Here is a 15,435-nt window from a genome sequence, read left to right on the forward strand (position 1 = left end):
GGGGAGAAAGCAGGAACACAGTACTGTGACAATGCTGCCCCTTTACCAAGGTTATTTTGTCCTTGGTATTTTTCAACAGAGATTGTAAAGGCAGAGGTTCCGATATATCTTGAACTGTCTACTTGAAGAGGCTTATAAGTTTTATTTTAAGCACTTATATAATGAAAGGGGAGTAGCCAGTTCTCCCAGTCCAGGGTTTCCTAATGGTTTTGGTTTGGTTTGGTTTTAGCAAGCAGTCTGTTTGAAGCTTCTGATCAAGTTTTTAGCTGGGGACCCAGAAAATCAGCTCCAGGCTGATCCTCTCTCTCTCTCTCTGCAATCCCTCTCCTGTAAGAATCTGTATTTGATTTTTCATCTTGCCAAAGGGGTGTATGGGAATGTTGCAGGTATTTGGAACAGTATCATTAAGTTGCAGTAGAGTCGATTTGGTTTTCAGATAGGTTATGTTATTCTAAATTTGGTTTTCTTTTGTTTGTGTTCCATTTAGTAGTCTGTACATAAATTCTATTTTGTTTAAAACGGAGTGGTTTGACCAGCTGCATCACTCCTGGAATATCCACTTTCACCTGCTTAAAACAACTGGTAAAGTTAGGGTCTCGGCTTCCTTCTTGAAATGTTTTGAGGGAGTCTGACATGGTCCATAACAGTACTGACTTCGATGACCAGCTATGTACATATTGAATGGCGGAGCAGGCTTGAAAGGCTGAATGGCTCCCTTTTAATATGTTCTGATTTTGTTGATTGACACCAACTTGATTCCGTGACAATGAAAACTACTTCCAACAAAGTCACATTAGTGACAAGTAACAAAAATATCACATATGGTTTTAATAATACACTATTCTGCATCTCACCCTGATACTCCTATATAAATAATCAGATCAGGTGCAGTAATAACAAACTACCTTTACTTTCACAAACTCCAGAATACTCCAACAACAACTTGCCAAATATATTCATGTAAATGTCAAATTTTTGAAAAACCCCTTCAGACATAAATTAGTATGTTCAACCTTTACACAAGTCTTTGAGAGGGAGACTGACATGCAAGCTTGATGTGGACCCAAGTAGAAAATGTCGTAAAGCGATGAAGTAAAATTAACACTGCCAAGGAACTCCTGTTAATTATCATTTTAAACTGATGATATGATAACTAATTTGTTCAATACAATATATATCATTCCAAACTAATTACAAGACTAGGCATTGAAACCCTTCAAAACCTTTCTGATTTGCTGTCGCTAAACAATTTTCCAATACTTGGAATGTTGTGTAACGTTATCACATAGAGTGTTCTTGTCATCATCATCATCATCATCATGGTTGTAGCTATAACTTCAGCATCATAATTCCACAGATATTCATCAAAAGATTCGATCTTTGGTATCTTAAGCACATTCAATATTTCACATTTTATGATCTTTGTATTCTACCGGGATCCAGTTTATTCCAAGCATCTTTGATCCTTTGCCACAATGTTGAGGGTGAGGGTACTTACATGGTTCCAGCCTTAGTAAATATATTATATGCCTTTTAACATCCAAAAGTTCAACATATTTTGGATTCTGTCTTTAAGAGGTTTATTTATATACAAACCAAAAGCTGAACAATCTCAGAAGAATCAAGAAAACTGTCATGTTGATGTCAATTGATCTCAACAATGGCTGCATCATTGACAAGGTGGCAGGAGAAGAAGCTATCTGAGAGTATAACCATCTGCCAAATAGCCTGCTTAATCTCAACAAGGCTTGGCTATGCGATAAACATCTCAGTTTTATTGATGGTGTGAAATTTCTCTGTTTAGAAAACACATTTCCGCACTTAAGAAAGAGTATCAGATATTAAGGCTCATTTCAGCTGTAACAAAAAACTTAAATCAGATGACTGACTGGTCTTACAATTTTAATAACAGAAGTTAATCAGCAATACACTCAGTGGATAAGTGTGTGACTATAAAATAAAAACTATCAACAGGTATAATACCAAATCTAGGATAATGTAGTTTGATGTTATTTATACTATTCAAGAGCTTGTAAGAATATCTAAGAATGGTAAAGAATAAAATATCTAATGATGTTAAAGGATCGAATATCTACCAACATTTAAAATAAAGTTATATTTTAAAGGCTTGAGCAAGTAAGGTATCTTCTACTAGATCATTATTCTGTAATTATTTAGGGGAGAAAATGAGGACTGCAGATGCTGGAGATCAGAGCTGAAAATGTGTTGCTGAAAAAGCGTAGCAGGTCAGGCAGCATCCAAGGAGCTGGAGAATCGACGTTTCGGGCATGAGCCCTTCTTCAACCCTCCTGACCTGCTGCGCTTTTCCAGCAATACATTTTCAGCTCTGTAGTTATTTAGCAAGGATTTCATCATGAAGTAGTGAACTTTTATCTAGTCGATTTATTTGTAACATTTTATATTGCATTCACCTTTCCCTTCTTCTTTAAATCCTAAAATAATTCTGCATTAAGTGTTTATCAGGAAAGATGTTTCATTTCTCTGTCTTCATGAGTGTTGTCTCATTCCTAGTTTCTCATACTATTCATGTGATAAGGATCATTGCTATTTTTATCACAGTGAGATAGTTCTAGCACTTATCTATACATAACATTTTACTTTCATACCCAGAAGTGATGTCATCATGTATCTTTCCCAGCCTCCTTTTTACTGATTAAATGAATATTCAATATTTTAAACAATCTTTTACTTGTCTGCACTGAGCATCAATTTAATCAATAGCCTATGTATGTCATCTCCATAAACCCCTTTGAGGCCAATCCTTTTTCTGATAGCTGCAATGGATTTTATTATGGTTAACTCCTAAATGAATTTTTATCTTTAAACGTTTTCATTATTTATGCATGTCCTACCTAATTAGTTAATCATTTTTCATTAAAACTTATATTTCTAAACAAACAGCATCATAAAGCACAGGCCTTGAACTCCAACATACCATCTTTCTTCATTTTTCTGAAAAAGTGTACAGAAGGGCACCATAGGTGATAATTTGACTATTTTGTCAATGTTCATTAACTCTTTCTGTACTTTTTTGCTCTGGTCACTTTTCCTCTGCTGGTCAATTTATTCTTTGGTCTCTTTTCCAGTTTATTTGATATATTTCACAAGCCTTAAATCACTTGCTTCAAAACATTAAACTCTCTCACTTCTGCACAATTTATATTCTTCTCAGCGAAAGCTACAGCTTTCAGCTTAAATTAAGCTGTGTACTTATTATTCTTCCTCCAAGGCATTGTAAAAGATTAAACGATACATATTGGTCTACCCAATTGGCCATTAGAGTTGGAAGAAGGAAATTCTACAGATTCCCTCCTTTGCCTTTAAGCTAGTGGAATGTGGCACAGCCAGTAAATAATTCAGAACCACAACATGGTACGACTCTTGAAAAACTTGAGTTGAATTTTACTTAAGTATCGACAGCATATTTATACAAATCTGCTAATATCATGAAACATCCTAAGCATCCACTGGAAGATCTTATAACAAAATATGACACCAAGCCACATGAGGAAATATTGGTTCAGATGAACAAAAGTTTGATTAAAAAGATAGATTTTATGCTGGGTCTTAAAGAAGGAAAATAAGGTATGTGAACATTTGCTGTGCCACATTTAATATTCAAGCTTGTTAAAATTGTACCAAAAATAGAATTGGAATTAAAACATTCTTGCAATAAATGAAACATATTTCTAATGTTATTATAAATTGATTAATTTGTCCTGTCTGAAATATTGATGTTCTCTAGGATTACAGGAGATCTAAGGCTTTAATCAAGTTAATGAGTTTACCAATGGTTTCTTATTTTTCACTGTTTGTGATCAAATGTAGGGTAGCACAAGAAGCTGTATTCACTCTTTTGAACAACTATTTGAATGTGGAATTAACTTGTCTCTCAATTTTAGAATACTGACATACAAAGAATCTTTTGAATGAACATTCTGTCATTTTAAGCAATATATCATGTCAATCATCTCTGGGTAACATTATATGCTAAATGAGGCAGAGCAGCATATGGGGATGCTCCAAGCTACTTAACATTTCGGGTCAGCCACAAGTGGCATGATGTCAATATCTGGCAAATGAATTTCAGCTGCACTTCTAGTTTATTAAAATGTATTTAAATTACCTTAAACTTTATCAAAGAGACAAATACATTTCTGTATTAAACTGTTAATGAATGCAGGACTGTTTTAGGAATATTACAATTTATCTTAAAATCCATTGAAAAATTACTTTCTTCTTATGCATTGCAACAATGACATCTGGTCAGAAATCAAAATAATGAGTTTATGTTTTACACCTATGCACCAAAACATTTTTGTTTGCACATCCATCTTCATCATATGCTGCTTAATGCTTACCTTGTGGATTTAGAGGCATGGTGCATCCAATGGATTTATATAAACAATAAGAGGATTTCCAGTCACCTCTTTATATTCCTATCACATACAGCCTTCTATTATTTTTAACACCAATTCTGCATTTTTCTCAGCAACTGGATTAACCATTCTTTGTTATATCTGGGTCAATCCTTACAAGTTCTACCAGATTTCACTCTTTTTTTGTGAATGAAAAAGAAGTTTGATGACCTTTCACCCATGGCTGCTGATATTTATGCATTCATATTCTAATAATTCAAAATTTAGTAAGAGAATAGAATGACATTTGAGGATTGGTGGTAATGTTATTTAAGTGTCCCGTAGGAAAAAAACATGGATGCAGTATTTACTTTTGACAATATTAATCATTTCAGTATGCATGACCAATTTGGTTCCCCAGTCCTCCTCACTAGGCAGTTTTAAATGCAGTTAAATCTTGATAGCAAATTGCAGTGTGCCACAACTGCATGTACTGGAAGCTAAATAAATTAATATGAATATGTACATACACTGTTCTTGTGTGCCAATTTAAATATAATCTAAGTACAGGACTTGGTTTTGGTCCAACCTCCTCACCCAAACTACACATCATGGGCAACAAAAACAGAAATTGCTGGAAAAGCTTAGCAGGTTTGGCAGCATCTTGGAAAGATCTGAGTAAGGGTCACTTGACCCTTCAGAAGGAACGTGTAGCAGTTGGAATGAAGCCATCACAACAAGGCCTTAGAATTTGTCACAAATAAAGTAATTTGCAATATGATTGTCCAAATTAAATACAAGAATCTTTAACCCATCTGCACTGCTTGTTCATTATATAGAACCATGATTCTAGGTAGATAAAAAAAATTGCACTATTAAAAAGGTTCCTTGACAAATCCAAAAACCAAAACCAAAAAAAATCAATAATGAACAAACAGACAGCCCGAACAACCTAGTCACTCTTTTGAGCAACAATTTGAATGTGGTTTCTCTCCACAGATGGTGCCAGACCTACTGAACTTTTCCAACAATTTCTGCTTTCATTTCTGATTTACTGCATCAGCAGCTCTTTCGGTTTTTACACCCCATGGGCCTTGGAAAAGGTCCAGAGAGGAGATACATGTTGCTTAAAGAACCTCAGAAATTGAGATAGATCAAGCACCATGGTCTAGTTACGTGTCAGCAATTTAAATTTGGAGGTTATCTGATTCAAATTGAATCAATAATGAAAGGGTTACATTGTATTCCTGTTGAAAGATTATTGTTGTTTAACATAACAAGGATACAAGCTTTAACTATGTAGGAGTAGAACTAAACTAAATGTTCGGCAGTTTCTCTTTTCCCAATCAGCTGGGAACCTTTCGAACATGTTGCCAGCTGGTGTGGTGGGAGATAAAACGTCTTTCATCAGAATGCTCTAGCCATTAGCTTAGAGGTTAGGCTTGATGGGCCAGTTAATCTTTATATGCCTGTCCATTTTATATGTTTGATGTTTAGAAATGTATTTCCACATAATAAATGTTATTACCTTTCAGTTTTGACTTGATTGGAGTCTGTCTCTGCTTTCCCTTTTCAGGCTCTGTCAGATAAAATACATTTTATAATTATTCAAAATATATATTAATGTAGATACATGTTAATTTGACAAGTACTAATAACCCATTTTCTTGGACACCAATGATTTTTATAGGGTGCTTAAGTAAGAAAACTTACAGTATGTTTAAGAAATGAAAAGTAACTATTAATTTACAACGTAACAATCTAGAGAAACTCATTTTAACATAATGCATTAGGGAAATTGCTTTTATATATTGCCTCTAAAGATTGCATAAAGCATTATTCAACAAAAACGTTTACAGAGTCTCATAAAGAGATATTAGAACATTTTAAAGTCATTGCTGCTAACTTCAACATCCGAGAGATCCCAGTATTCAATTTGCAAGGACCAGTGGCATGCTGCAAATTGCTTTTGACCAGCATTTTAACCGAAAATATTTCACTCTATCTGCATTGCAGATGCATGATAAAATGAGTGCAAATTATCTGTAGCTGGTGCTTGCAAATACCTGTATCATATATTTACTCCTTCAGTGTACAGCATCCAGCACAAATGAATCCCACCCTCTCACCCATCAAACTGACACTGACTCTGTCCAGCCTGGACGTAGCCCCAGCTATTTCTTAATTACATTTTGCTTTTAAAGAATGGCAGGTTATGTCTGGGAATGTAGCTCATGCTGGACACTGTCAGCACCAGGCTTCGCTTAGTCACCAGACACACCCCTAGAGCCTTCCTGACTACTTTTACCTCGCACTACCCTTAAAGCCCATCCCTCCTCATGGAGACCCACAACATTGAACTTTGCATTCAATTATCCATTCCACTACACATCTTCATCCAGTCAAAAAAATATCCGTTGATTGTTAGTCTCTGTTTCCCATCACTCAGCGAATTTTACACTCACATTATTAATGTCCCTTTTATTCCATTACGATTCTGTTGTATAGCACTGTATCAAATGCCCTTTGAAAATCCATCCACACAACATTGATAGTGTTACTTTTATCAAGCCTTTTGGTCACCTCCTCAAAAGAATTTCATGACTTTCCTTTTAGAAATTCAGCCCAATGCTTCCTAATGAATGTACAATTTTCCACGTGACTACTAATTCGAGAGCTGAACAACTGTTCCTTACAGCTTCCCACCAGTGAAATAGTTCACACAGTGTTTCAAGTAGATGGCTCACCACAACTGTCTTCAGAGCAATTGATGATGGGCAATGAATGTTGGCTTAGCCACTGATGCCCATATCGCATAAATGGATAAGTAAAAATGTTACTGTAGGGAGGTAATGGATGAGCAAGCTTCCAGTGTGGGAATTCTCTCCTTTTCACTCATCCCAGTCTAACATCAGGAACAATATTGCATGATGGCAGAGCTCCTGTCCATACCAGGTGTCTGTGTGAACTGCACTCACATGGAGTTGGACTTTAAATTAGTGCCTTTGCTTCTATCATAGAGTCACACAGCATGGAAACAGACCCTTTGACCCAACTCATCCATGCCAACCAAGTTTTCTGAACTTAACTAGTCCCATTTGTTGTTTCACCTAAATCTCTTTAAATCTTACCTGTCCATGTACCTATCCAAATATCTTTGAAATGCTGTAATTTTACTATTCTCTACCACTTCTTCTTGTAGCTCATTCCCTGTGTACACCACCCTCACTGTGAAAAAGTTGCCCCTCAGGTCCCTTTAAAATCTTTCCCCTCTTGCCTTAAATTGATGCCCTCTGGCTTTGGACTCCCCTACCCTGGGGAAAAGTACTTGGCTATTTACCTTGCCCAGAAATGTTTCCTTTGTAGTGTTCCAATGTATAACATGTGTCAAAGAATTATCAGCCAAAACAATCAATCAGCTAACTCCAGCTGAATCAGATGATCAGCTGAATCAATGTTGAATCTGGGTGAAGCAACTTCCTACTTCATACAATTTTTTGATCGTTATAATAGTTGACAAAGAACCACTTACTTTTTTCTTTGCCTTCAGATGGCCCAACTGAAAAGTTTAAAAATGTGTGTTGGGAAGTCAAACAGTGAAATCATTGTATTCTCTCCTTGATGTATAACACATTTTTAGATAAATGGGAGGCATTATTAATTATATTTGTAAACAAAAATGACAACAACAGCATTTTACAGCGAATGAACTATATTTTGAAGTGTAGTCACTATTGTAAGGTAGGAAATTGTGTAGCTATTTTGAACACAACAAATTCCCACACAGCAATGTCATAATCAGATAATTTTTTTTTGAGGGTTGAACATTGGCCAAGACTCTCGTCTTCTTCAATATAATGCCATGGAAGTTTTTGTTTCAAACCACCCAAGCAGGCAGACAGAATCCCAGTTTAACATCTCAACCAGAATAAGCAGCATTTCCAACAATGTGTAGCAGCAATGGTTTTTGTTTTCAAGTCCCAGAATGGGGTCTAAGCCTGCATCCTCAGACTCAAAGATAAGTGTATTACCAGCTGAGCTTTAGCTGAACATCAAGTTTATAAACTATTGCAAATAATGGCATATTTCTAGCTTTACTAGTTGTGGTTATCTTGGTAAAGTGATAGTCAATTGTACATACCAAAGGCACACAAGCAATAAATAAATGAATAAGTACAAAATTTGTTTAGCATGATGCTGATTTTGGATACTGAAAGTCTCTGTTCCAAAAATTAAGTGCTAACAGACTGAATGTCCAGTGTAATTTGTTGACTGTAAAGACTTTGAAATGTCCAGTGGTTGTGAAAAGCACTAAACACATGCAAATTAGATTACTTACAGTGTGGAAACAAGCCCTTCGCCCCAACAAGTCCACACCGACCCGCCGAAGCGCAACCCACCCATACCCCTACATCTACCCCTTCACCTAACACTACAGGCAATTTAGCATGGTCAATTCACCTGACCTGCACATCTTTGGACTGTGGGAGGAAACCAGAGCACCCAGAGGAAACCCACGCAGACACGGGGAGAATGTGCAAACTTCACACAGTCCGGGTCTCTGGTGCTATGAGGCAGCAGTGCTAACAACTGTGCCACCCAAAAATTTAGATTAGATTAGATTCGTTTCCCTACAATGTGGAAACAGACACTTTGGCCCAACAAGTTCACACCGACCCTCTGGAGAGTAACCCACCCAGATCCATTTCCCTCTGACTAATGCACCTATCACTATGGGCAATTTAGCATGGCCAATTCACCTGACTTGCACATCTTTGGACTGTGGGAGGAAACCGGAGTACTCAGAGGAAACCCACGCAGACACAGACAGTTGCCCGAGGCTGGAACCCTAGTGCTGTGAGATAGCAGTGTTAATCACTGAGCCACCATGCCGCCTAAATCTTTATTTTCTTTCTTAAAGATGTGAAAGGTTATATTGGTATCAGTTCTTCCTTTAGTTAACGGGACAACAAGTGTTAAGCATTACATCGACAATGAAATGCAGTTAGCTTTTTTTTAATCTACAAAAGAAGTCCATATATTTATAATAGGGCTTTGCTGCCATTGCTGGGACAACATGCATTTAATCTGATTAAGGAGAGCTTCAGATGAAGCTTAACTAACCTTTCACTTTAGTAGGCTTTGGCTTTTCTTTCTTTGACACTAATAAACAAAAACAAAAGTACAATTTTATTCACTTACGTACGATACTCTTATGTCAATGTGTCACACACTGCAAACATTATAATTGGAAATATGAAAATTGCACTGGTTTGTGTACTTGAATTCAGAGAGTTTAAAGCTTACTCCTTTGTCTGTCCAGTGCATGGAAAGTCATGCAATTAAAACCTGTGCACACAGCATCGGTGAAGTGGTTGTGATAATCTGGGGGTTACAATTGTGGAGCTTAGCTCCTGCAATTGTCCAATACTAATGAGGATTTTAGAGGTTGAGCAGTAAATATCAGAAAGAAACTAGCCACAGCACTTTAGCTCGAGAAATCAATCAAGAGGGTGGAGAAAATCGGAACATGGTCATCATTGTATCAGTGAGACATTTTGGGGGTATAGATACGGCTCTCTGGAATCTTCAGCAGGATTTCCAAAGGCTATATTGCCTTACTGGTGTCAGGGTAAGGACATCTCCTCAGGTCTGGAGAAGGACTTGGAAAGGGAGGGGAGGGATTTATATATTATCATCCATGATGGTCCCTCAGAAATGATCCACAAGTTAGTGTCCAAAGCTACTGTCCTGTGGCTGAACACTTCAATTCCCCCTCCCACTCCACCAAGGACATGTCGGTCCTGGGCCTCCTCCATTGCCAAACCTAACCACCTGGCGGAAGAATGTCTCATCTTCCGCCTTGACACCCTGCAACCACACAGGATTAATGTGGATTTCACCAGTTTCCTTATTTCCCCTCTCCCCACCTTATCCCAATCCCAAGCCTCCAACTTGGCACCACCCTGTCCATTGTCTTTCCATCTCTCCGCTCCACCCTCCTCTCCAATCTATCACCTTCTCCCCCACCTTCATCTACCTAATGCGTTCTCAGCTACCTTACCCCCAGCTTCACCCCTTCCCATATCTCTCATAACCACCTTCCCGCCCCCCACCAAACCATAGGCCTCATCCTTGATGAAGGGCTTATGCCCGAAACGTCAATTCTGCTGCCCCTCGGATGCTGCTGACGTGCTGTGCTTTTCCAGCACCATACTCTCGACTCTGATCTCCAGCATCTGCATTCCTCACTTTCTCCTATGTCAAGAACAAATGTCCATTTAACTTTTAGGTTAATTTTGTGACAACGGTGTCGTCCAATGCCTCAAACTAAAGTTGTACTGAGTGAAGATACAACATGTCCCCTCAGAAGGGACTTGTGTTGAACTCTCGAAATGCCTCCTTCATCATTTAAGTTTAGGTTAGGTTGGACTGAATTCTCAGATAGGTCAATGTGTCTTCGATGCCCTTTTACAAATACCTACAGTACAGAAGATTAAGTTAAATTTTCAACAGTATGGAAACAGGCCCCTCAGCCCAACAAGTCCATACCGACCTTCCAAAGAGTAATCCACCCAGACCCATTTCCCTACCCTATAATTACCCGTAACTAATGTATCTAACACTATGGGAAATTTAGCATGGCCAACTCACCTGACCTGCACAACTTTGGATTGTGGGAGGAAACCGGAGCACCCGGAGGAAACCCACGTAGACACGGGAAGAATGTGCAAACTCCACACAGTCAGTCGCCTGAGGGTCCCTGGCGCTGTGAGGCAGCAGTGCTAACCACTGAGCCACTGTGCTGCCCCAATTGTAAAGAAATTGTTCATTTTTAACTTTCAACTTTTACCTGCTAAGTGCGTTTTTGTTAAGATGCAAGAAAGGCAAGTTTATTTTATAACTACTTTATCTGCCAAGCATTTATCTGCCAAGCATTTTCTTTGCCTTAACAAAACTAATACTTCCAAGGACACATCTGCAATAGGCAAGTGTTAACTCATCCACAAAAGTGATTTGATTGTCAACTTGATCAACACAAAGCTCTGTTAAAATGTTCATAACATATAGGTGAAACCGGTAGTTAAATCTGAAATTTATTCATCGAACAGCATGTCACAGTTTGAATCATGGAGGTATCTCAATTTGCAAGAGTGAGAAAAAAGGTGTAAGAAGATTGTTAGAATAAGAAATTCAATAAACACTGGCCAGATGATTCCCACAAGTTTGAAAATTTAAAAATACAGAAAACTGGGGTGCAATGTATTCTCCCATTATTCTTTCATCTTAAGAGAGAGCCAACATTGCATATACACAATTGTTAGCATAAAGGTTATCATTGTACATTCAACTATTATTTTTAAAAATCCTTGGAACACCATTATCTTGGGGATAACTTGTAAATTTACAACGAAGAACACCCATTTCCTAATAAAGATCTTCTCTTGACATTAAAGAGATCTCAGCAAGCCTGATTAAAATTACATATATATGACGTTGACAGTATGCAGATATTAAAATTATGTTTGTATAATGTGGTAAACTTCTAATGCAAAAAGTTCAGCAATACAAATCAGTTGCCAGCATGAACACACTAGAAAGTATATAAATATTCATGCAATAGATTATATTGCGCTTTCAAGTTAAATATTTGACTTCATGCAGGACTCAGCATCTTAACACAAATTTTAACATCTTGTAAATTTCTAATAAAATAAATGATTTTACACTCCTGTCCCATGATGTTACTCTCTTCTTGATTTTCCTGCTTGACTTATTATATTGAATCTACCAACAGCAGTACAAAAAACACCACCCAAGTGTAAAGACAACAGATTTCAAACAGCTGAAACGAATTAAATAAAAAACAGCATCAAATGACATCTGACAGCAGTCCTTTTACAAAGATTGTTATTTATATATATATATATAACAGCTGTTTTAGGGATTTATAACAGTCCAGAGCTAACAATAACCTTCCTTCCTTCCCTGTGGCTCATCCACCCAGCACAGCCAGGGTCTGCCTCCAGTCATGCTTGGATTTGCTGACTTATTAGCTTTGGGCTAAAAAGTAAATTTGCATAAAATAATTCTTCTTTCCCTTAAAAAGCAGCACAGGGTCTTAGTAATGACAAGTCATTAATATAAAATGGTCACCAATTTACATTCGGAAAAAGATCTTTGTAGAATTAGGTTGATGGTTAAAAAGAAAGCTATTCCAATCAAATTAAAAGCATGCCAAAAAAAAAAGCCTTTTCTGAAAATGCGTTCTTTACGTTTCAAAGCCTATTTTCTAATTTTCAGCTTTTTGAAACTGAATGTTCAAAACCAGGCCTTCCCCAAAGCTGTGACCAAATCCTATAAAACTTCACCAGCTCCAAGTTAAATGTAGTTTTAGGTTAATTGTGACCAGCAACAGAAATTATAAATGTGATGCTTTAGAAAGCATTTATATTTTAATCTGCCTATTTTAATTCAAGGTAAAATGCAGCAAGTGACCTCCTACTCTTTCTGTGATTACAAGGTAATGTAATCTGTTTGCCAGGGGACTGATGGCTTTGGTCACAGTCTAATGAGACCCACTGCCAGCTTTCCCACCTAAACAGTGAAAGAAGTAGCTGGTCATGCTTTGTACAGACTTAGAGATTCTCAACCAGTCATACCTTGGAAACATGAAAGGAGATGCTGCTGGGTGAAGATATAGCAAACTAATGCTGTGAGAATGGATTCTCCATTTAAAACTTGTAGAGTTTGCAAAATGGAAAAGTTGTCAGGTAGTGTCTTGCTACTAAATGTCCATTCAAGAATGTTCAGAGAATTGAAGGAAGTGCTTTTTAAAATCTGAAGTCAGGAGATGTTCTCATGTAACAAGAACATGCTGAATTTAAGAATATGACGACAACTCTGTTGAGAGTGTAATGTAATGTATAAACATGGCACTGCAATATTCTTAATGATTTTTAATACAAGAATGAATACGTATTCTGTAATTTAGAGTACTAATTGTCTGCTAAATAAGACATAAATTATATTGATTTGAGTTTGTTGCTTGTAATAAGAGTCTTAAAGCTTGAAATCTTGTGCAGTTTCTTAATGTCAGTCACTGGGAATTCAAATGTCATTTTAAAAATTATCTATCTCTATTGTGATGGTAACAATTTGGGGCTATTGTGAGTGCAAATCCAAAGGCTGGAAATAATTTAAATTTGAACATATTCCAATTTTCACTTTTAATTTTTCTCAATGTATCGTTTTCCATATACAGGGTGGTTTGTATGTGGAATGAACTATCAGAGGAAGTGCTAGATTAGTGGTGCTGGAAGAGCACAGCAGTTCAGGCAGCATCCAACGAGCAGCGAAATCAATGTTTCGGGCAAAAGCCCTTCATCAGGAATAAAGGCAGTGAGCCTGAAGCATGGAGAGATAAGCTAGAGGAGGGTGGGGGTGGGGAGAGAGTAGCATAGAGTACAATGGGTGAGTGGGGGAGGAGATGAAGGTGATAGGTCAAGGAGGAGAGGGTGGAGTGGATAGGTGGAAAAGAAGATAGGCAGGTCGGACAAGTCAAGGAGACAGTAACTGAGCTGGAAGTTTGAAACTAGGATGAGGTGGGGGAAGGGGAAATGAGGAAGCTGTTGAAGTCCACATTGATGCCCTGGGGTTGAAGTGTTCCGAGGCGGAAGATGAGGCGTTCTTCCTCCAGGCGTCTGGTGGTGAGGGAGCGGCGGTGAAGGAGGCCCAGGACCTCCATGTCCTTGGCAGAGTGGGAGGGGGAGTTGAAATGTTGGGCCACGGTGCGGTTTGGTTGATTGGTGCGGGTGTATCAGAGGAAGTGGCAGATGCGGGTATTGGACAGATACATGAATTGGAAAGGTTGAGAAGGATATGGGCCAAGCACAGGCAAATGAGACTGGTTTAGTTTGGGAAACTTGGTCAACATGGACATGATGGACTGAATGATTTTATGATTGTAAAAAATAGCATGTTTACTCCTTTTGCTTAAGTACTTCTAAAAAGAGAAGAGTCATCTGAATATCTTGCAATAGTTCAATAAAGGTGAACTTGAAACTCGTGGCAGAGGAATCAAAGCAGACTTAGAAGTCTAGGCTAAAAAGGCAGAAGTTACTCAAATACTGGCTTATCACCTAGAACTCAAGGAAGAAATTAGTAATCAAATAGTACTTTTGATGAGTAATCAAATGGAGTGAGACAGACTTCAATTATCAGTTAAGGAATTTGACTTGGAAAGAGATACAGAAAACCCAAAATCTGGAAGCAAGAAGGAAAAAGAGGAAGAAGCAAAACAGAGAAAAGTGAAAAGAAAGTTTGAATCTGAAAGAAGGCAGAAAAAAAATGAAATCTTGAACATGAATTCCAAAGTACAAAGTATTTCAAAGTAAAAGAGAGACAGAAAAGGAGAAATTGGAATGAGACAAATTAGAAAGGAAATTTGAACTCAACAGAAAAATGTTCTGACAATGTAAAATTGGCAAAAATGAATGACTCAAATTTAACTTCCAGTTTTGATTTGGCAAGATTTATCCATGTATTCCCTAAATTCAGTGGGAAAGGACTTCTAATATTATCCAAAAAAAATGTTACAAAGTTGAAATGGCCAAAATAAAGTCGGACAGCTTTATTTCAAAGTGTTCAAAGGAAAGATATTGTTTCAGGTGTACAGTTTCAGAGTTACAGTCCATGGACTAGGATAAAGTTAAAAAATTGAATTGAATTCAAAAATATCTGGAATAAAGAGCTATCTTATAATGACCACGTAACTATTCTTGTCAAAAATATCTATCTGGTTCACTAACATCTTTTAGGGAATAAAATCTGCCATCTTTGCCTGATTCAGCCTAGATGTGACTCCAGACCACAACAACTTGAATGATTTTTAACTGCCCTCTGAGCAGTTAGGAATGAGCAATAAATGCTTGCTTGCACAGCCAGTGACATCCATATCTCATGAACAAATCTTTAAAATAACCCAAAGGACTGGCATAAATCAGCAATGCTGTTCCTGACAAAGTTACCCAGACTGAACCGAGTGTGCAATTTT

The 15,435-nt window shown here is 37.4% G+C and overlaps 1 protein-coding gene across 42 annotated transcripts in view; it reads right to left on the minus strand.

Annotated features, from left to right (window-relative positions):
* Positions 1 to 15,435, minus strand: part of trdn (triadin) — a 446,963-nt gene that overhangs the window by 145,174 nt on the left and 286,354 nt on the right. For 41 of the 42 annotated variants that reach the window (XR_011954524.1, XR_011954519.1, XR_011954525.1 and 38 more), the window contains 3 exons: positions 9,504 to 9,542; positions 7,912 to 7,938; positions 5,908 to 5,958 (listed from right to left, as the gene is read on the minus strand). Coding sequence is in view for 33 of the 42 variants with exons in the window: in XM_072555968.1 (XP_072412069.1) it covers positions 5,908 to 5,958; positions 7,912 to 7,938; positions 9,504 to 9,542 (117 nt within the window). In the remaining 9 variants the exon portion in view is untranslated. The remainder of the gene's footprint in view (positions 1 to 5,907; positions 5,959 to 7,911; positions 7,939 to 9,503; positions 9,543 to 15,435) is intronic. The other variant, XM_072555947.1, reaches the window with a different exon arrangement.

The sequence above is a fragment of the Chiloscyllium punctatum genome, chromosome 3 (assembly GCF_047496795.1).
Source record: "Chiloscyllium punctatum isolate Juve2018m chromosome 3, sChiPun1.3, whole genome shotgun sequence".
NCBI classification, from domain to species: domain Eukaryota; kingdom Metazoa; phylum Chordata; class Chondrichthyes; order Orectolobiformes; family Hemiscylliidae; genus Chiloscyllium; species Chiloscyllium punctatum.